This window comes from Melanerpes formicivorus, unplaced genomic scaffold (assembly GCF_026170545.1).
Source record: "Melanerpes formicivorus ecotype bairdi unplaced genomic scaffold, bMelFor1.0.p_v2 SCAF_90, whole genome shotgun sequence".
Lineage (NCBI taxonomy): Eukaryota > Metazoa > Chordata > Aves > Piciformes > Picidae > Melanerpes > Melanerpes formicivorus.
Window position 1 is genome coordinate 1,693,010 of NW_027142442.1, and position 22,181 is coordinate 1,715,190.

Genomic DNA, 22,181 nt, shown 5'->3' on the forward strand with positions numbered 1-22,181 from the left:
TGTCCTCTTGTTCTGGTGCTGCTTGCCTGGGAGAGGAGACCAGCCCCCACCTGTCTACAACCTGCCTTCAGGTAGTTATAGACAGCAATAAGGTCTCCCCTGAGCCTCCTCTTCTCCAGGCTAAACAACCCCAGCTCCCTCAGCCTCTCATAGGGCTTGCTCTCCAACCCCCTCACCAACTGCTTAGTTTACCAGTGGCCAGCATGAGGCCCAAGGTGCTGCCATCACTCTTGTAGAACAAGCTTCACCATCGCCTGCGGCCACCTCTTAGCCTCTCAGCTTCTTCCCACAAAGATACACAGCAAATGCAATGCAGTCATAGACTTCGTACAGCCTAAAGCCTTCACACTCACCATGGGCACGAGACAGCTCGTCTGGCTACCTCACTTGGTTTGTTACAGACACCTTCTTTCAGCCTTTGGTCACAATTTCTCACCCTCCTCTGTGTTTTCCACAACAGGGTCGGGGAGTTTACCCATACCCCGTGCTGAGGCTTCCCAGCCCCACAAACCCTCATAAGCAGATCAACTCAGAGCTGGCAAGAAGCCCTCCATTTGCTTAAAGCTTCCAGCATCACCATCTTTCTGACAGAGGTTTGGAGGGTAGGAGCAGAACCTGCAGTCCCAGGCCATGACAATTCATCACGAGTGGTCTCAGCTCCCCCCAACAGCTGCCCCAGGAAGATGTTACCCCGAGCAAACCGTTGGTGCTGGTGCAGCCCTTTCCCTGCTGAGTTAGCAAATGTGTGCTTTGATTCCTACTCTAACTACCAGCCTTCACCAGTACCACCTTCCACAACACTAAAAAGCAGACGAGGCTCCTCTTACCTGAGGCAAAAGACATAAATGAAATGAAGATGCTCAGGAAGGCAGGCAAGCGTGTCCTCTCCGAAATGGGAGCCATCCCGGGGGGCTCTCCAAGCGCTCCTCGGTGGGAGAGCCACGCACGGAGCAGCCTGCCACGCTTCCAGCACTGAAAAACCCTCGCCCAGCTCACCCCAGCCACCGCACCCGTCTATGCTCAGCAAGCGGTCCCTGACCCCAGCTGCTCGCACCTCTCTCCACCCCCACCCCCTCCCTCACCTTGGTTCCAGGGGCGCAGGAAGCGCAGTGCCCTGAGGGCAGGCGTCCGGGGGCGCCGGGTGCTGCAGAGGCAGTGCCAGCACATCCTCCTGCTGCGCTCAGGTCCTTTAAAGAGGGAGTGGGGAGGCTGGAGGCAGCCAACCGGCTGGGAACAACTTCTGAATATGCAGATGGACATCCAGGAGGTCACGTCCAGCACTAGGGTCCAACCACCTTCCCTGCGGCTTGGCTGTCTCCCAGGCTTATGGCTCCTGGGGTCAGACAGGCAAAGGCTGCTGCCAAGCTGCTGGCTGTTTATGTGGGAAGAGGGCTGGGTGAGCAATTCTTCCCTACAATCTGGCCTGAAAACCCCATCTGGGACCTAGGATGGTGAACCATTGGTGAGATGATGCAAATACACAGCAGGCTAGAGCCAAGCAGTGTCCCAGACAAAGAAGGAGCTGGCTCAGAGTTCCAGATGCTGCCCAGCTGCCATACAAAGCTCCCGGGCATTTCCACCATGCCCCACCACGGGGACACTGGACACTTCAGATGGCCTGGGAAGTCTGAGGTGTAGAAAATGGCCAGGAACTGGAAGAGCACAGGAGAAGCAGCAACAGTGTGTCCTTTGCTTACCACAGGTGCCAGCAGAGCCAGCAGCACTCTCATCTGAGCGAGCCTAGACCCCAGCTCCACGGCAAATCTACTTGCCCCAGAGGCATGCATGGTTGTGAGACACCTCTTGCAGGAGTTGTGAAGGTGGATGGGCTAGCTATGCATGCCACTCCTGGGGCTTCATCTGCTTTGCTTCCACACACTTACTGAACATGGTGATGTTTGGTGTGTTCAGTGGTAGGAAGGAGGCTGTGGTTAAAAGTGGTTGACATCAGGTGGTCTCATCCAAAATACTAGCCTTTGAGAGACGTTGCAGAGAAATCTCTAGCAGAGAACCTTTCTGGCTCAGTTGGCTTTTATTAAAGCAGTTCACTCATTCTCAAAGCCTCAGAGGCTGTCTGCTGTTTTTATTCAACTCCTTTTCTTTGAAAATGATCCCAGGGATGTCTGTTGCAAATTTTTATTAGGAAGGTTTACCATTCATACATTATTAAGCAATGGCTAAATTAAGGACTTGGCTCCTTGAGAGATGCCTGGCTGCCAGGCAGCTTTCCATGACTATCCCAAGCTAATTCTCAGATTCTGCAAATGAGTTCTTGGGTTTCTTCCAACGGTTGCCTACCTGGAAGCAGGCAGAAAAGAGAAGCTAACGGGGGGGGGGGGGGGGGGGGAAGGGGGGCTAACATTTGCCACACACAGACCACATCTGACAAGGCAGGGCTTAACCGTGGACTCATTTGCCCCTTTTGCCACGGTGAGACAACCTCCTGGCCTGTTTCTAACCACGCAGCTGGCTAACACCCGCAGCATCCACACGTCTGACCCCATGATTCGTCAAGGTGAGCAGGAAGACCACCGGTACAGCAATCCAGAGCTGGTTCATCGAAGAGCATCGTGTGATGGCAGCCTTCGGTAACACACAGGGCCGTTTACGTACCAAGAGCGGTAGGTCACATAACTCCCAGGCTCCGCAACAGGTAAGGTGAGAGCCCCTGGCGTCCGCTTGTGCCGGGGCCGCGCCGCACGTGGGCAGCGAGGGCTGCGGAAAGCTACAGGCGAGAAGGACACGAGGCACAACCAAACGGCCTGCCGGCCACCCAGCCCCACAGGGGGCCTTGGAACACGCCTTATGTATGGCTCAGCAGGACGTTCCTGAGCTACCACTCTCTGCCACAACCTTGTCCCCACGCCTTTCCCCGCTCTCGCTCGCAGTGGTGCCGCCCGTTTACGTCTCGCTCCCCCCGTTCCGGAGCCCTTGGTCCAGCCCTGCGCACTTCCGGCTCGCGCCGGGCCTGCTTCCGGTGTCCGCCCTCCGGCTCCTCCCGCCGCTGCCGCCACCGCCGCCGCTGCCGCCGCGATGCTGCTGCTGTGGCGGTCCCGCTGCCTGGGCCGGGCGCTGGGCCGCTCGCTGCGTGCCCTCCGGCAGGTACTGACCGCCGCGGGCACCGGCTGCGGGGAGGGAGGCGAGGAGGGCGGCTGGGCGGCGGTTGGGCGAGCGGGGACGGCGGCGCCAAGGGCACCGGGACACGTCCCCCTCTTTTTTTTCCCCCTCCCCCTCCTGCCCGCTTCCTCGGCGCGAGGCACCGCCGCCCCGCTGGGCAGAGGGCAGGGAGGGGCGGCACCGGCGGCGGGGCTGCCCCCCGCCCCTACCATCCGGGAGGGGCTAAGGGTGAGCGCCGTGCTGTCCCTTCCCGAGCTCGGCGCCACCGGCTCGTATGCCACTAGCCCTGCTGCCGCCCCGCCCGGGCCCGGAGAAGCGGCAGTTGGTTCGGCTGCGGTACCGTGCAGAGGTGACCGGCGGGAAAAGCTTCCGAAACCCGCCCTTCTCGGGCTCCGCTATCCCCGCTTCTCGCTGGGCTGAAGCGTTCGGAGGGGCTCTCTGCTGGCAGCCGCGACTCGCTTCGCGTCACACCCCTGCCGCTGCAGAGATCCTGCCCAGCTGGGGCCGGCCCGGTGCAGAAACGGCGAATAAACCGGTGTCTACTTCCTTATTTAATCCCTGTGCTCCATTTTCAAAGCAGTCGTTGAATGGATGCAAAGGGTGGTAACCTGTGCCGGCGGTGGGCTTGCAGTCTAATAGCCAGATCCAGCTGCGTAAATCAGCGCCGGGGCTGCACTTGGCCAGCTGGTTTCTGTCCGTTGCTGCCTCTGGCTACAACTTCCGTTTAAATAGCAAGCACACGCAGCTTTATGTACATAACGTGTATACATATGTGCATGCATATACCTGCATACACTTGCATGCCTACAGGAGGAAAAAGATCACTTCTCTTCCCGTTGCCCAGCTGAAGCCTTAGAGCATGAGATTTGATTTTAGCCATTGCCTGAATGTAGGCAACCAAGTGTTGACAGCTCATAGTAATGCTGAACAGTTAACTGTGTCACGCTTCCCCAGAGGGCTGTGGTATGCTAAATGCTTGTCTCTGGGTGCCACAAAGAGGTTTGTGAATGAGTGTATGTACATAACACTGCACCACAAAGAATTTGTAAGCCTACAGTCGTGTCCTATTTTATATATGGAGATGTAGATACAAATTGGTTGTAGTGCAGCTTATTGAAGTGGTGTTTTAACAACATTTAAGCATTGTCAGCTGTGTAATTATAAAGAGCAAGGAGGAAAGCTAGATGGAGTATTCAAACATGCCAATCAGAAGGTTCCATGAGGTTATAGCTGAGTACCAGGCATGGGAGATCGTTCTAGTGATGTACTAGAAAAGTTGAGAGGTCAAGATGGTGGTTAAGTGGTTTGATTTCCATTTGAGCAGGAATGTGGGAAGTACATTTTGACTAGGAGGATAAGACAGGCCTTTTGGAGAGAGAAAGAAACACCAGAACTTGGCAAACTCCTGATGGGAGAAGTGAGAACAACAGGCATGTAGAAGTGTAGGGTTGAATGGGAGAACAGTGGAGTCAGCAAGAAACAGCATGGGTGGGGAAGGACAGTGTTCATTCTGATGATCTTGTAAAAGAGAGAAGAGGCCTGGATTCATATATCAAGTAGAAATCATGAATGAGTACCCATGACCTGCCATCCAAGCATGTAAGACTCAGTGGGCTTGGACGGGAGCATCTGTGGAGGGATGACCAGAAGAAGTTCAGAGTTGGCCTCATCTGAAAAAGGAGGGTTTGATCAGGAGCTGGGTTCAGTGCTTTGAGTATCAAGTCCTTCTGTTTGTCTGGGGAAGAGTTTGTAAACTCCTCTTTGATCCTTTCTGCATGCTGGAAGAGTTCTCAGCCTGTCATCTTAGTATCCTTCATCACTCAGCGTTGTTCTCTCCATCCCATCTTACCCATCTGCCCTGCCACGCTGTGTATCATTGGGTTAAAACTCCTGGAAGATGGGCAGTGGGGTTTCCTGTGTAGCAGTGGTTTGTGCTCATCAGTGGTGTCAGAGCAGCAGCTTCTTTGCTTTGAAGAAGCCGTGGCTGGAGAACCTGCTCTTGCTTTGCCTGTTGGCACAGCTGCTCAGCACTGGGCTTCTGTTTTGCCTCTGTTGAAATCATCCCCTGTGCCCTCCTGTTCCGTTAGTGTCCTTCCCTGGACTGGTCCATTTCTGCTGTCGGCGAAGACAGGTGTAGGCGTGCAGGCTGTCCCTTCAGCTGATGTGTTCCCTAACTTAATTTCTCTGTGTGGTGACCTACTGGAAGGTGACAGCTCCTGGAAGGGTGTGGCATGGGACACCGTGGGCCAGGGTCACTTTGACAGAATAACAGCTAGAAAAACAATCCTGAGAAGTCATGTGAAACGTGGCGGAAAAATTACTCACTCGGTATGTGAGTCACCGGCTAATTAGACCAAGGTTTATTTCTCCAAGTGAAGGCTCTCTCTTTAAAGTGACCCAAAGTGCTAATGCCAGCTGGTGAAACCTAAATGTTTGCCTTTTCAGTCAAGAAGCTCAGGCAGAGGGCAGGTTTAGCCAGGTGATATGAGGAGCAGGTACAATCACAGTGATTCCTTCGAGGAATATTTCATTTGTGATTAACTTCAGATTATGTGGAACGCTACAGAAGGTGAGAAGAATCTGACCAGGACAGGAGCTAACATATGCAGTGATGATTATGGTGTTTTAGATGCCTGACCAAGCAGTATCAACTTGAAATTTGTCTTACTGATCACAGCTCAGGGCTTGCTCGACATGATCCAGATCTGAGGTAGCAGTGGGCCACTGGTGCACCAAGATAAAGCATAGTGCTTGGGATGACTCTGCAAACTCTGTGCAGAGCTCCCTGCTTTCTCTTCCCCAGCCAGACCCTGAGGCAGAGGCTCCTGTGAGCCCTGCCCAAAGCTGGGTTTGCATGACTGTCAGTCTGGGATTGTTAGTCCCTGTGGTAGGTCAGCAAACAAGGTAGCTGCTTGGTGCTGTGCTGGAGCTCCAGAGCTGTACTAGACCAGGCTGGCTTTGCAGCAGGTCAGCCTGGCTGCCTGCATGCTCAGCACTGCTAATCATAACCCAGTTACCTACCCATCAGTCACTGAGCTGAGCATTCATTAATATCTGAGAAGCCAAACCCCTCAGTATGTGTGGGTAACTAAATTGCCAAGGTGCTGATCCCAGACCTGTTCGTAGTTCTGACCATACAAAGTGTTCCCTGAATGTATTTTTGCATGCTAAAGAGCTCTGTCCTGTAGATGGCATGGAAAGCTTAAGTACTTCTTTGATGTCTTTGTATTATCACACACAGCTCCACAAATTAGTCTGATGTTTAAGGTCAGCTGTATCCCAAGCTGCTTGCTCCAGCAAAGCTGCAATCAGGGCATATACACAACCAACTTCCCTTCAGACACTGGAGATGTGAATGCCATTTAATTTTCACCTCTTACCTTAGCTGCTGGGTAAAGGTGCTTTGAGCTGTTGAGCAGCTGTTGTTCCAAACCAGTCAGCTGCATTGACTGTTGCATGATAGGTTGGACTCAATGATCTCAAAAGTCTTTTCCAACCTGGTTAATTCTGTTTATTTATTCATTTCATTTAGTGATGTAGTGTTCTCCTGTAGCTTTTGAAGAGTTCTTAAGTGCTCTAAGTCTGTGGCTTGATGCTAAGGAAATGTACAGTAACAACAGGGAAAGTAACTGAAGTGTCTTGAAATTACTTTTACTTCTGAGAAATGGTTTTCTGAGCTAGGAGCCCAGTCAGTCATTCTGTGGGTATGAAGTGAAATGTCACCAGGGGGATGAATTCCTGACTTGCTGAAGGCAGTAGAAACTTTGCCCTTAAGAGAAATTGTGGCCTTATGGACTTCAGAGGCTCCACAGGCCTCAAAAGAAACAAACCAACCAAACCAAATGATGAATTTGTGATGAGGAGTCAACGTCATGAGATGTTTCTTTTTCATCATCCCCATTATCTGTCTCACTCACAGCAAATTTTAGTGAATGAGCCTTTAGAAATCTGTGCCTCCTTAAAGTGGGAAGTGTGCATGGGAAGGTCAAAACAGCTGGAGCCACAGCTAAGAACTGAGTGTGCCAGGTGTAACAGCACTCCACAGGAAAGCATCCAGGAAGGAAATGAAGCAAAGAGAAGGATGCAGATGCTTTCACTGTCTCCCAGTCTTGCACATGATAGAAAAGGAGCATGCCTGCAGTCTGGAGCATGGGAATGGTGGATTCCCATCTCTGTGCTGGGTCCCCTGGGAAAACCAAAATCCTTCTAGGGTGAGTCGTGTCTTTTTGCAATACTGATAGCTTTTCTTCTCTCCTGACAGGGCAACTGTACTCTGGCAAGATGCTCTCTGTCTGGTGAGTCTTCCACATTTATTTCATTTCAAACTGCTTAGAACAGAGCTGATAATGAAAATAGGTAATAGGTTTTGATTGGGCTTGGTTTCCATCAATCATGTAGTGAAGAAAGAGTTGGCAAAATCAGCTGTGTTTCCATGTGAGTGCCTCTCTTGCCTGATGTAGCTGCTGCCTGACCCATTCAGCTCTGCTGAGGATTTCCCTGCAGAAGCACAGTGTGTTTCAAGCATTGCAGACCTGCTGTTGCAGAGCCTATCTCTCTAATAAGCTCCTGTGAAAATGCTGAGTGAATGTTAAGTGACATGTCAAATCTCATATGCCTGTGGACTCCTCTGTGGTGCTTAAACTGGATTTGCCCAGAGCTCTGACTTTTTTTTCTAGCTGCTCTGTGTTTGTATAACATTCCATCACTCACCTCTTATTCCACTTTGAGAAACCAGTTGAATCTGCTTACCTTTTCCAGTTTCTGGGGTTCCAATGCCAACCCTTTACTAGGGGATGGTGTTAAAGTCATATTGTTTAAAAAGGAAAAAAAAGCAAGTGGGGAAATGGTTCTTCCTTCTGGCATTGTGTAATTGAGATAATTGTGTTCTCCAGCTGCTTTGCTGTGACTCTTTAAGATCAGTCTGGAGAATTGCCAAGTGCTCTGAAAGAGGCAAAGGACAGGAGTTCAGTTTGTAACAGAAATTGCAGTGTCAGGGCAGGGGAAGAAGGAGACAGTGGGGTATGTGAAACTGAGAAGTTATGCAAGTACCTCTCTGCTGTGAGTGTTGTGTGAGAGTGCTGTGAAAAGCATTCTTGGGCCAGAGGATGGACAGAGAAGAGGGATGATGGTAGCTTGTTACTCCATTCTGCACCCTGTTTCCATTGGTGTTTTTATTCCTTACCTGTCCGTGTGACTGTGAAGCTTTCTGGAGCTGCCTCTTATGTAACTGATCCCTTCCTCCTATTGGGAACTCCTTTGTATTGGTGAGGATAACTCAGCAGCAAGCACCAAAGGTATTACAGTCCTGAAGGTGTCCCTCATAGTTGTCTCCTGGTTTTGTTCTGACTGGGGTAGCCACTGCTTTTGTTTGCCCTTTTCAAAGTGATCCTTCCTAGCTTTGAGGTGAAGATATCACTCGTTTTCCCACCTCTGTAAAACTAAACAAAGGCAAGACCACTGGTGTTGGCAAGCTCTGGGCCAAGTTGTTGACACTGAGGTGCCTCTGTATGTCTGTATTCCCCTCTTAGTCCCAAACCTCTTTCAGGATGGACACTGGTGTGCTCTGCACTCTTTTACATGATAGGGACGTTTGAGGGCTGGATGGTTGGGTAACATTCCTGTGGAGTAACACCATTCTCATCCACAGGTGTGGCTGGGAGCCAAGGAATGGCTTACATGAACAGCAGGAAGCTTGTGTAAGTATCCCCAGGAGAGCTGTGATGTGAAGAGGCTGGGGTTGCACTAATCCTGGTAAGATTTTGGGGCCTGGGAGGCAGGACATGGTTGGCTGTCACAAAATCCCTGTGCAGACTGCAGGAGCGTGGAGCTCGCCCCAACGAGCTCCAGGGTTTGGAGGTCAGGAAGTGTGGCATGCTTCAAGAAAATAAGCTTTGTTTGGAACCAGATACCAGGGCAGGAAAGGGACAAGAATGAGGAGACTGTTGATAAATGCATCTCTGCTACCTTTTGATATCTGATTAGAAATCAGTTGTGCTTTATGGTGGCCTCCTGGTAGGATTTCTGTCAGCTGAGGGATGGTGCAGGGAGCTGTTGTCCCTAGGACAAATCTGCATCGCTGAGGTGCTCTTGTAAACATGTTTGGGGAAATAACCTTAACAGCACATCCAAGAAAGCCTGCAGTGCTGGGCTGCTTGCACCAAGTAGCTTCTTCTAGAGGAAGTGCTAAAGCATATTTGTTTCAGGTTTCCAAATGTGATGTCAGTAGGTATAAAAAACCCCCAGCCTTTGGAATGCTTGGGATTGCTAGCTGCCTTTGCAGGGGCACGGGGGAGAGCAGTAGCTGTCTCCTGAACACGTTGCCATAGGCAATTTACAGTGCTTTCTCCTTTTTTTGGAGCAATCCAGCAACTTCTGTAGAGATGACAGTCCTGGTGGGGTGGTAAAAAAAAAGTGGTTACTAGCCATCTTAGCTGTAGGGTGTGCTGGCTAGGTCAGCCTGTCATCAGTATTTCATCCACAGTGGTTCTGTTGGGTTGCCTCCCTAAATTAGAATTCCCTCCATGTCATGTCTCACTGAGTTTCTGAGAGCTCCAGTGATGTTTCCTTTCTTGTTGCAGCTTGAAATGTAAGTAGGAGTCCCTTGGAACAAATACATCAGAATAGCTGAGCAGCCTACAGAGGAACATATTTCTGTGTTCATACCTTGCTCTCTTTCTCTCTCTGCAGAGTAAATAGCTCCAGTGTCTTCACTGTCCGTTACTTCAGAACCACTGCAGTATGTAGTAAGTAAGAAGGAGCCCTTGGGATGGCTCTTGTGCTACCTGTTGCTATCCTGCTAACAGCTGAAACTACCTCTTCCACCCTTGGCCTAGGTCCACTGCTGTCTCTCACCTCAATGGATGGCTGAGGGTTTGTGTCCTAAGGCTTTAAAAGATTTTGTCTGGCATCCCTGTCACTATGTGACTTCCAGTCAAGTGGGACTTTCTCTTGTCTTTAAATGTTAATCAGTGCTGGAGCCAGGAGGTGACCAGCATTTGGTATCTGTTGACCTACCCTCTCTAGCAGAGTGCTGGTGGCAAGAATGAAGCAATGCTGTAAGTTTTGAGCTCATTAAAGCCTGTCTGTCTCTCTTACAGGGGATGATGTGGTTACAGTGAACACACCAGCCTTTGCAGAGTCAGTCACAGAAGGAGATGTCAGGTGGGAGAAAGGTAAGAGTTGCCTTTTCCCTGCAGTTCTCAGCACTTGGTGCTGCACTGGGCAGCATGGGGATGGACTGTAGCTCACTGGTTGGAAAGCATGCTCTGTGCCTTTCAGGTTGTGTCAAATGAGTCAACTAATGGCAGTTTTCCTAAGGGGTAAGGATTGCAGTCACTGCCTTGGCACTTGTCATGGGTGATGTTGAGCAAAGGGTGATGTCTAAACTGGACTCTGACCGTGCAGTAGATGGCTGGAGTGAGACTTTTCTTTAGAAGCTGCTTAGGTCTGGGGAGAGAAAATTCTGGGTTAGTGGGGCAGACTGCTGTGGGTTAAGAGGGGAGGCTAGAGCACACCTCCTTCCTCACAGTGGTCTTCATATCTGTCATTCAGCTGTTGGAGACACAGTGGCAGAAGATGAAGTGGTGTGTGAGATTGAAACAGATAAGGTAGGAGTTTTCTGGACCAAAACTACTTCTAGTTCTCCATCGGGTACCCTGTATGGCTCCTCTCCTGCTAAGAGCTCATAGAGCCTGCAGGCCCTGGCTGTGTCTCCTGCTCCCTTCATGGACAAAAGCTTTTCTCATCTAGTGTGAAAGCTGGCTGTATCTTAAGTGCAAATTCTTTGATAGCTCTTCCTTCCTCATACATTTGATTAAGTGTCAGTGGTGGTCATGACTGTTGGATCTCCACTTCTGTTCCTCCTTCCAATTTCAGGGCTCTTAAGTTTTGAAAGCTGTTTGTGTTTAAACAGAGGAGGAATCTGCAGAGCCATAGGGTGTCTTCAGATTGTTTTAAATTTAGCCTTTCATTTTATTCACTCCTTAAATGATTCTTAAGCTTTGAAGCTCTTGCTAAAACTCCCTGCTTCCAGTGTTACTGTCAGGAAGATGCTGGCAGTGGGAGAATTCTTGCTTGTACTCTGGAGCAAGAAGGTTAGGCTGTATGTTACACTGCCAGCATCTCCTCAGACTCCTAAGTATTGGCACAAAATCCCAGCAGAGGGTGTGAAAGCTGCTGCAAATGGTGCAAGACAGAGCTGCTGTCTGTGTCAAATCACAATGTGTATCTGCTCATACTGGCATCTGCTCTTGGGCTCTTGTTCTCCATCCAGTGTTTGGGGGAATTTCACTGATTTTGCTTTTTGCAGACGTCAGTGCAAGTTCCAGCCCCAGCAGCTGGTGTGATCGAAGCCCTTCTGGTACCTGATGGTGGCAAAGTGGAAGGGGGGACCCCTCTGTTCAAACTCAGGAAAACTGGAGGTAAGTCACAGGATCACAGGATGTTAGGGGTTGGAAGGGATCTCCAAAGGTCATCAAGTCCAACCCCTCAGCCAGAGCAGACCATAGAATCCAGCACAGGTCACACAGGAACACATCCAGATGGGCCTTGAAAGTCTCCAGAGAAGGAGACTCCACAACCTCTCTGGGGAGCCTGTTCCAGTGCTCTGTGACCCTGACAGTGAAGAAGGTCCCCCTCATGTTGAGGTGGAACCTCCTGTGCTGTAGTGTCAGGCACGTATAACTTGCTCAGGCAAGTTCCCTCCAGTCTTCTTCAGAAGATGGAACCAAAGCCTTTAGAGGGATCTTGAGAGAGATTAAATAATCTTTCCATGTGCTGCTTGTAGTTGGAAGAAAATTCTGTTGTCCTCTAGAAAAACATCATTTTTGTCCTTCTGAGTCGGGGACTTTCCTTTTGCTCCCTCTGGAGGAGACTGCAGCTCTAAGCTACAACTATTTGAGCATTTACCTTATGTAACTCCATTATCTGCCCTCTTTCTTTAGTACCCAGTCTCCTGCACAGTGAGGAGATCTGTGGTGTTGATGAGTACAGCACTTTCCCATGGAATCCCCCTGTGGTGGCTCCTATCAGTGCAGCAGTGTGAGAACATAAAGGCACTCTGACAGAGGGTTAGCTTTTATCAGGTTGGTTGGACTCAGAGATCACTGACAGTGGAAGCTGTTGGTGCCTTACCTTGGCTCTTCCTTGTCTTTCAGCTGCTCCTGCCAAGGCCAAACCAGCAGCAGCCCCTCCTCCTCCTGCAGCCCCTGAACCTGTAGCTGCGGCTCCTCCTCCTCCTGCAGCACCAATTCCCACTACAATGCCACCAGTGCCACCTGTGTCAACTCAGCCCATCGACAGCAAGCCAGGTGAGGCAGCAGCCATTCTCTCCTATTTCCAAGCCTCTCTTCCTTGAGGAGAAGGTGTCAGGTTAAAGGCAGCTAAAACAGTCTGGCATTTATGGTGAAGGCCTCCTCGCATCACTGCCCTGCATGCTCCTGACTGGAGAGCTCAGCTATGCCTGGAACCTGCCCAGCCCAAGTCAAGGCTGCTTCCACACAGTGTTGCTTGAGCAAGGAGCTCAGATGGGCTTTCTGCTTCAGGGCATTGCAGTCAAGCCCTGGCTTCCCTGTATGACTGATGTGTTCTTTACCCTCAGTGTCTGCGGTGAAGCCGGCTGCAGCCCCAGCGGCAGCCCCTCCTGGGGAGGCAGTGCCCAGCAAAGGTGCCAGATCAGAGCATAGGGTAAGCTGTGGGAATAGGGGCCTTGCCAGCACTGTTGCTGGGTGACAGTCTCTTCTTGCATAAGCCTTGAGCTTTCTGGATGTGTCCATATCTACCTGTTCGCACCCAGCTCAGTATGGCTGTGAGAGATGGGGAAACTCTCTATGTGAGGGCACCACTTGGGGGTGGGGTAGAGGAAGAGCCAGGTCTGATCTGACACAGGTGCTTTCTAGGCAGAAGTCTTGTCTTGAGCTCTGCTGAGTGAGCATAGAGGGCTCAGTGTGATCTGCTTGGTCTGTCCACAAGTCCTCAGGAAGGGACTGAGGCTGCTGCAGCTGCCTTGTGCATTCTGAAGAGAACATGGTTGAGCAGGCTGCTTTCTTAGCAGCCTTGCTGTTCTCACATTAGCCTCATGCTGGAAACCTGTGTATGCTTGGATGTCCTGAGGAACACATAGGTCAGTGGTAGTTACACTGTGATGCATTCAGCACTGCTTTTCAAGCAAACTGTGTGTTGAGCTTGGAAGTTTCACACTGAAATCGACGCCTCAGCCTGCCACGCTCCTCAGGGAGACCTGAAGTGAAAGCCTTGGCCCTAGGCATCTGTTACTAGTCAAGCTGATGGCAAGAGGAAGGACCTCTTGAGTTTCCTGTACGTTTTGCCCCTTGGATGAGCTGGAGGCAGCTTCTGCTTATGTCCTTTTGCTTTCCAGGTGAAAATGAACCGGATGCGGCAGCGCATCGCCCAGCGGCTGAAAGAGGCTCAGAACACTTGTGCCATGCTGACCACGTTCAACGAGATCGACATGAGGTGAGGAGCAGACCTCTTCTTCTCTGTACAAGCAGAAACAGATGCAGGCAGTCATCTGCAAGCAGGAGTCAAGACCTTGCTGATTCTTTTTGGAGAGGTTGGCAACGTTTCTCTTGGGACCTCTTAGGTGTGTGCCGCTGTCTGCACTGCTTCATCAGTGCTGTGGTGGTGGTGCAGTGGAATTATAGAATCAGAGGGGTTTGGGTTGGAAGGGACCTCCAAAAGTCTAGTCCAACCCCCTCTGCAGTCAGCAGGGGCATCCTCAACTAGATCAGGTTGCCCAGAACCTTGTTGAGCTTCACCTTGAATACCTCCAGGGATGGGGCCTCAACTACCTCTCTGGGCAACCTGTTCCAGGGGTGCATAGCTTCCTAATGGCCTGGTCTTCCTCTGGAGTCACCTGTTGCTTTTAAAAGGGATGGTCTGGTTCCTCATCTATGTGGTTCTTGGTTGTGGATTTGTTGAGCATGAGACCAGGAGTGATCAGCATCACTTGTATAGTGGCTATGGGAAGACAGCAAGGTGTAGTATTTGCTTTCTGCCACTACCAGGTGACAGCTTTTGGAGGTGGGCATATTTAACTTTGGATGAGGTGGTCCCCCAGGGCTCCTCAGCCTTTCAGGTGATCATTACATAGGTTTGAGGCCTTTGCTATCTGATGGTGCAGCTTTCCAGAGAGGGACTAGCATCCTTCCTCATCCCCTCTGGGTAGGTGGGGGTCTCCTGACTCAAGTGCTCACACAGATTGAACTCAGTAATGGCTTTGGAGGGTGGGCAGCTTATGTTACAATGCATTAAGGGGAAATTGTGCCCAAATCAAATTGACTTGTGAAATCCTATTCTACTCCTTAAGACAAAACATGTAAATATTTGGGTCTGAGAACAATAAGGTTGGCAAAATAGTCTGGATTGGAGGGGAAGTGCTGCAGCTTTATCTCCTCTCAGAGGCTCTTTGAGGTGTCACTTTACACTGGCCTTAGGCTCTTATTGCATCTGGTAATCTTGTTTGGATAGATTGCTGTGAGATTGGCTCATGAGGACCTGTGCTGGGGCCTCCTGCTTTCCACAGGGGTCAGCATCTGAAAGGAGGAAGCCATAATGAGCCAGTTTCATAGCAAACCTCATCCTCATTGCCGTACTCCTTGTGTCTTGGGAGGCACTAATGCCTTTGGGTGGTAATCCTAGCCCTAAACAAGGTTAGGCACAGGAAAACAAACACTCTAAACATGAAGACCCCTGCCCCTTGCTGAAACTGTCTCTTCAAAGACTCAAAGATCTCTGGATAGGGGAAGGAACAGACTACTCAATTCCACAGCATCTGATATTAGCCAGCAATACGCAGAGGTTGTAGCCACAGCTTGGTTGACTTTCTGTCAACAGGCTCAGTTGTGATAAACAGAAGCAGTAGGGAAGGATGGTTTGTCTGGTTGAGGCCTGTGGGTGTGCTGGCACACACCACCAGAGCATCTGGGGAGCTTTCTTTCAGACTCACTCGACTCCCAGGGCTGGAATTGGCTCTGGAGGTGTCGCTGTGCTGGTGCTGGACTTGCACAATGACTGAAGCCTTTTCCTTCAGTCCCCACGTGCATCTCCTCTGCTCTTGACATTTCTTGCTTTCCTCACCCTTGCAGAGCTGGCCCAGCTCCCCCTGCAGCTGCTGGCTGCAACAGTGTCTCCAGAGAACCAGTGGACATGTGAGGCCTAAGCAGGAAATGTGCCCTGCCCTATCTTGCTTTTGTGCCTGGCGGTGCAGATCATGCAGCTCAGTCCTGTCCCGTGGAGTTTATGCTACAGGACTACTTCCTGTTAAGTCCTTTGGCCAGCCTTAGAGCTGCCTTCAGTTCACTTCACTTATGCCATGTGAAGGATTTTGCAGCAGATTAGGTCTTGTCCTGTTGGTGCAGGGTTGCAGTCTGTGAGGCTTACTCTCAAATCAATTGCAGAGCATGGGAATGGTGTTTCTTGGTCTCTGATGACCAGGGTTACCCTGTGTTTTACAGCAACATCCGGGATATGAGAGCTGTACACAAGGATTCCTTCCTGAAAAAGCACAACCTGAAGCTAGGTTTCATGTCAGCTTTTGTGAAAGCTGCAGCTTTTGCTCTGCAGGACCAGCCTGTTGTGAATGCAGGTGAGTGGTGATCCTTGCTGGTGAGTTGCATGGCTGAATGTGGCAGAGGAGGGGAAAGCAGGTGGCCCTGGTCCATGGCAGGACTAGTAGCTTGGATAAGCATGTCAAATACACAGGAAAAAGGGGGACAGTCCTACATGCTGCAACTGATTTTGCTCATGCCACTTAAGTAGGTAGAGGACAACTTACCAAGAGGGGCTCTATTAGGAAAGGGGTTCCAGGAATAGAGCTGGGGCTGTGCATTTGCCAGCCCACAGAGGGCAGAGCCTGCTGGTCGGTGTAGAGGTAGCTGCTGTAGGTGCAGTGCAGTTTCTGGGGGGTGTCAGAGGTGCTTGCTCAAAACTAGAAAAGGAGAATAGCCAAGGGGGATGTCTGAGAGGAAATAACCTCTCTGGGCTGTGTTTCATAGAATCATAGAATGGTCAGGCCAGAAGGGATCTCCAAAGGTCATCCAGTCCAACCTCCCCGCAGTCAGCAGGGGCAGCCCCAGCTAGATCAAGTTGCCCAGGGCCTCGTTGAGCCTCACCTTGAATATCTCCAGGGAATGGGCCTCAACCACTTCCCTGGGCAGATTCCTTTCTGTCTATCCTGGTGTTTTTCCCACAGGTGCAGTGAGGGCTCATTCTTCTCTGGAGTTACACTTAAACTAGAGATCAGCACATTGTTAGGATTTCATGGCCATTTTTGGGCTCTTGACCTCTTGATCTTGGGTACTGAGTGTGTAACACAGCTTTTTGATCCTTCTAGTGATTGATGACACGACCAAAGAGATTGTGTACAGGGACTATGTGGACATCAGTGTGGCTGTAGCAACTCCCCGGGTAGGTACCTTGGATGTTTTGACCATGGGGCCTCAGGTCTGGAATGGCCACACACTTTGAGACAACTCAACTGTGAGCTCTGCTACAGCAGAATCTTGCTGATGAGATCTTCTGATCTTCTAAAGGACAAATCTGATGTGTTGTGGACTGCTGAGATGGGGTTTGGGAGAAAATGGAGGGCCAAGAATATTATGCCACTGTGCTAGGACATGTAGTAATGAGGTCAATACAGATCTTGGTGGCTAATAAGTAGGGGCAGGTTAGGGGGGGTTGTGTTTTCATGGACCCATAAAAGTATGGCATAGACAGTAAAAGCTTTGCATGTCCTGTCCCTTGGCTGACCCTTTCTCTAAATGCTATTGCTGCTTCGAAGAGATATCTCTGTCCAGAGCATATAGGATGGAGGTAGAGAGTCATAGTATCACTGTATGTTAGAGGTTGGAAGGGACCTCCAGAGATCAAGTCCACCCCCCCTGCCAAAGCAGGATCACCTAGGGTAGTGAGCACAGGAATGCATCCAGGTGGGTTTTGAAAGTCTGCAGAGAAAGAGACTCCACAGCCTCTGTGGGCAACCTGTTCCAGTGCTCCATCACCCTCACTGTAAAGAAGTTTCTTCTCATGTTGAGGTCAAATTAGTTGGTTCTTTTGTGAGGCAGAGGTTTGCCCAGCACTGAAGTTGTGTCACTGCTCCCAAAGTCTAGGGGAGGTCCATCATAAAGGGTCTGCACTCTTCTTGCAGAGAGAGGCGGCAGCTGAACTCTGTCTAGTGCCTCACCTGCTTCTTATGGACATGGAGCTGGATCCAAACAGGCCTTGTTAACTTTATGAGATGGGCTTACAAAGACAAAGCTGGTATCTCATTTATAGTGTTGGCCCTTGGTGTGTGTCATGCCAGGCACCCTGGCAGCTCTGCTGTGCACTGAGGAGGCGGCAGGAGCTCTGCTGGGCTGAGGTCAGGCTCCTGCCCCATCGCAGGTATCTCTGTGTCGCTGTGGTGATTGCTGATCGTACACTTTGCTTCTTCCTAGGGTCTTGTGGTCCCTGTTGTTAGGAATGTAGAAAACATGAACTATGCTGACATAGAGCGTGCCATCTACGAGCTGGGGGAGAAGGTAAGGAAGGTTGAAGGCTTTACTGAAAAGGGTTCAGAGGAATGGGAAGCATTGGGGGTGCTGGAGTAGGCATCAATTGATTCAATTGCTGTGTCATCATTTCTGCCCTCTAACACACTGAGTCGTGCTGCAGGCCGTGATCCAGTTGGCATCTGTAACTCTGCCCATGCCTACTTACTTGCTTCCCTCCCAAAAGAGAGCAGACAATGCATTGGTGATGTGGTGTATCTTCACCTTTGTCTTTAGAGACCAAGGCTGAGCTGCCCTGGTGTAGAAATCCCTGTGTCTGTCTCTTGCAGCAGCAGGAGTTGGAAGCAAAGGCAAGTGAATTCTTCCCTAAGCCAGTCAGTGTTCAGATCTAAAGACAGGATGCTTTTTCAAGTAACTCATGTTATTTCTAGCTGAACAGATCAATAAGTGAAGCTCTGGCATTTATTCCTGGAGAGAGTCAACCTCCAAACTTGTCCTTTGCCTTCTATGTGGCTTTCTAAGACCTTGCCTTTTCTCCTAGGCAAGGAAGAATGAACTGGCCATTGAAGACATGGATGGTGGCACTTTCACAATCAGCAATGGAGGGGTTTTTGGGTCATTATTTGGGACACCTATCATTAACCCACCCCAGTCTGCCATCTTGGGCATGCACGCCATCTTTGACAGGCCTGTGGCCGTGGGAGGCAAGGTAAGTGGGGCTGTGCAGGTTTCAGTGAGCAGAGAGAGCTCAGTGAGATGAGGGCCACAGCACAAATGCTTTTTTAGGGGGTTAGTGTCAGCTTCTAAAAGGCTTTACTATGAAGGAGGAGTAGACACTATTAGTTTAGGGAAGTTTTGCTGGCACTGGTTCTTGCATGAGGTGTGCAGGGGGCTTTGCCGCAGAATCACAGAAACATTCAGGCTGGAAAAGACCCTCAGGATCACCAAGTCCAACTGATAATCCTACTCTGCAAGGTTCACCCCTAAACCATATCTCCAAGCACCACATCCAAACCACCTTTAAACACATCCAGGGCTGGTGACTCAATCACCTCCCTGGGCAGCACATTCCAATGCCTGACCACTCTTGCTGGGAAAAACTTCTTCCTGATGTCCAGTCTAAACCTACCCAGTCACAGCTTGAGGCTCATGTCCTATCCATGAGTGGGAGAAATGTGTCATCTGCTTCGGTGTGGAGAGGAGGAGGCAGCTGTACCTTTTGTGGTAGAATGGCAGAATCAACCAGGTTGGAAGAGATCCCCAAGATCATTAAGTCCAAGTGATCACCCAACCCTAACTAATCAACGGCACTAAGTGCCTCATCAGGTAGGGAACAGCTCCAGAAAGAGACTGTGTGTTGTGTGGTGCAGACCCAGCCTGGGTGGCAATCATTGCCTGGCTGGGTGAGTGGGTCAGGGATCCTGCTGGGCAAGACACATCGAAGGGGGAAGGACATTAAAAAATCCAGGTGTTCCCCGAACTCTGGGGAGAGTATGGTGCAGGCAGTGGGACAGAGCTCCCTGATGGCTGTCTTGTGCCTCCCCTGCAGGTCAGGCAGGACACATCGAAGGGGGCAGGCCATTAGAAAAGGCAGGTGTTCCCTGAGCTCCGGGAGAGCAGGGTGCAGGCAGTGGGGCTGGGCTCCCTGACGGCTGTCTGGGTCTCCCCTGCAGGTGGAGGTGCGGCCCATGATGTACGTGGCGCTGACGTACGATCACCGACTGATCGACGGCAGAGAGGCTGTCACCTTCCTGCGCAAGATCAAGGCAGCGGTGGAGGACCCCCGCGTGCTGCTGCTCGACCTGTAGAGCACCCACACCCCCACACCACCCACCCAGGGCAAGGCCGCAGCACCAGCAAGGGCGATGCAGGGCATTCAGGAGCTGGCAGGGGTCATTCCGGTCTCCCTCTCTCCGCTGTGATTGGGGCTGTCCCAGAGGGAATTGTGGGGATAGCTCCTACCTCCTTTCCTTATTCCATTGACACAAGTCCAGTTTCTCACGAGGATTGCTTTGCAGTGGGCCAGCCACTGAACGGCACTGCCTTTCCAGAGTTGTCTCTGTGGCATTCTCTCCCTCACAGCACCAAACTCTCACCTCGAGCTTGTCCTATACTACTGGAAACTGCTTGCTGCTGCTGTGCTAGGGTACCCTTCCCTGCCACTCCGAGGCAGGTTCAGCTTTACTTTTCCTAGCACTGAGGTTCCTGAGAGGGAGAGGAGAGGAAAGGCTACTGCTCTGTCCCTGTTTTGCTTGAAAGTATTTCACTCTTGTCTGCCAGGCAGGGGTAGTCTGGGGAGCCCCAGGTCCCTTGCAGCAGAGGTTTTGACCAGAGCAGGGCTTGAGGTAGATGGCAGTGCCCTAGTTTCACACTCCCTCCACAGACAGGAACGCAGCAGTGGCAGCTCCCCTGCTTTCCCTCGGAGATTGTTTGTTTCTCTTCAGCCTAGTCACTGTGGCACAAATGTCCGTGCCCAGGTGGGCAGAGCCTGTGACCTCTGTGGAGGTAGCACTGTTCTGGGTGGGCAACCCTTTCACCATTACATGCCCGACACAGGAGAGGTAGGAACCAGCCCCCAGCAGCTGTCCTTGGATCACAGCTCCCTGACAGTGGATCTGACTGCTGGCTTCCTGCGTGCGAGGGCTTGGCCTGCTACCAGCCACGAGACAGCTGGGGAGGGCCAGGTCTTTAATGTATATCCCAGCCTGCTGGTTTGGGGGGGAGGGGGGCAGTCCTTAATCTGATAGCGCACACATGTACTGGGGAGTGAGGGGGTTGCTAGTGCCTGCAGAGTCTATTACCCTCTACACAGAACTTGTAACTAAAATATTTAACACAGCGGATTTTAAATGAAATAAAACTGGGCAATGACTGCAAGGTGGGGGTGTGTTTGAAGGGCTGAGCAGCAGCTCCAGGCTGGGGGCTGGGGCAGCAGCAGCAGCCGTAATCTAGTGTAAGAAACCTGTTACTTGAGAGCAAAGGGGAAGTGGGAGTTGTTCCCATCACTGGTGGTTACCAAATGGAGAGGGCTCTGGCTGTGAGTTTTGTACTGTCCTCAAACACTTTCTGGCACAGGATTGGCTTTTCCCAGCACAGGACTGGAGCTCATCCTTTTTTTGGTCTGTTAGGGACAGCAAGGAAATCCCCAGTGTTTGCTAGATGGTGTGATGGCCAAGAGGCAGACAGATTCTTCAAGTACAGCTGTGGAGCCAGGATGGTTTTTCCTTGCTACAAGAGAGGAGAGTTGTAAATCCTGCAAGTGGGGAAGGAGGCTGTTAAGGGGCGCAGAGGGAGAAAGGAGGCAAGATCAAAGAACTGTAAAGCAAAAGCTGTGGTGCTGAGAGTGTTTCTGTTAAGGAACTGCCATTGTTGGAGCAATATGAAATCATTCCTGGAGCACAGTGGGGTTTTCCAGCTCTGACATCAGCGTCAGGGAATGATTTGCCATTCCCAGCTATGAGTGGAGAAGGCAGCCCCTTTAACAGAAAATTGCTGCACTCACAACTACCATGCTGGTGAAAGGGAGAGCAGTTCCTAGCACTGGTTCCTATGGCTTCCTGGCAGCTATGGACAAACTGGTGTGTGGAGCCAGCTTTCCTCTTGCCTGTTCCTGGTTGAGGTAGAAGTTCAGAAGGAGAGGGGAAAAAAACCCTTTTGTGTGTTGTAGAGGAAGGGCAAAGAGTCCAGCTGCTCTTGTATAAATAAAGTGAATGAAAGTTCTGATTAAAAAATTGCTGTGAGCACCCAGCCCTCCCTGCTGGCTTAGGCTACAGAGGGCCCACCTTGACTTTGTACACAAGCAGGAGAAGGGCAATGCCTGTAATCCCACCTGGAGCTGCAATAAATGAGGCCTTTAAACTACCCAGGGAGTGAATGTACAGTCAGGCTCTTAAAATTATGCAGCCTAGCAAACTGCTTTATTTAATCTGCTCTGTGGGAGCTTGCTTGCAGGAGGGTCACACAGTTACTGTGCCTTTTTTTGGACTCTCCTGGGTGGGCACGCAGGGAGCTGCGTTGTCACAACGTGGCTTTGTCCACAGAGGTGGTCCTCCTTAGGAGGATGGTGGCCACGGGCAGAAGCCTGCTGCTGAAGGAGTCAGACAGTTCACAGAATCACCAAAAAGAGCTCAAAGATCATCGAGTCCAACCTGTCACCACAGACCTCACGACTAAACCAATGCACCAACTGCCACATCCAGTCCCCTCATGAACACCTCCAGGGATGGTGACTCTACCACCTCCCTGGGCAGCACATTCCAATGGCTAACAACACTCCCTGTGAAGAACTTTCTCCTCTCCTTGAGCCCTGGCACAGCTTGAGACTGTGTCCTCTCGTTCTGGTGCTGGTTGCCTGGGAGAAGAGCCCAACCCCCAGTTCAGGCTGCTGTGGAGAGGAGAAGCCCCACGCTGATCTGCTCCTACTGTGTGGCCTTGCTGTGGCAGCTTCCTGCTTAGTCCTCTTGCTGTGGCACAGCCGTGGCCGGGGTGAGAGGAGTTTCTGCTGGGCTCTGCTGCCCTCTGGCGGACAAACACTCCCTGTGCAGAGTCAGCACGGTG

At 51.0% G+C, this 22,181-nt stretch overlaps 1 protein-coding gene across 1 annotated transcript; it reads left to right on the top strand.

Moving 5' to 3' along the window:
* Positions 1-2,980: 2,980 nt before the first annotated feature.
* On the top strand, positions 2,981-20,501 carry DLST (dihydrolipoamide S-succinyltransferase). Its single transcript, XM_068165598.1, has 15 exons — positions 2,981-3,102; positions 7,379-7,412; positions 8,765-8,813; positions 9,805-9,860; positions 10,215-10,289; positions 10,669-10,724; positions 11,426-11,537; positions 12,273-12,425; positions 12,716-12,801; positions 13,493-13,590; positions 15,591-15,721; positions 16,469-16,542; positions 17,571-17,654; positions 18,166-18,333; positions 19,298-20,501. The coding sequence occupies exons 1-15, from the start codon at positions 3,034-3,036 to the stop codon at positions 19,430-19,432; spliced, it is 1,380 nt and encodes a 459-aa protein (XP_068021699.1). The 5' UTR covers positions 2,981-3,033; the 3' UTR covers positions 19,433-20,501.
* Positions 20,502-22,181: the final 1,680 nt, after the last annotated feature.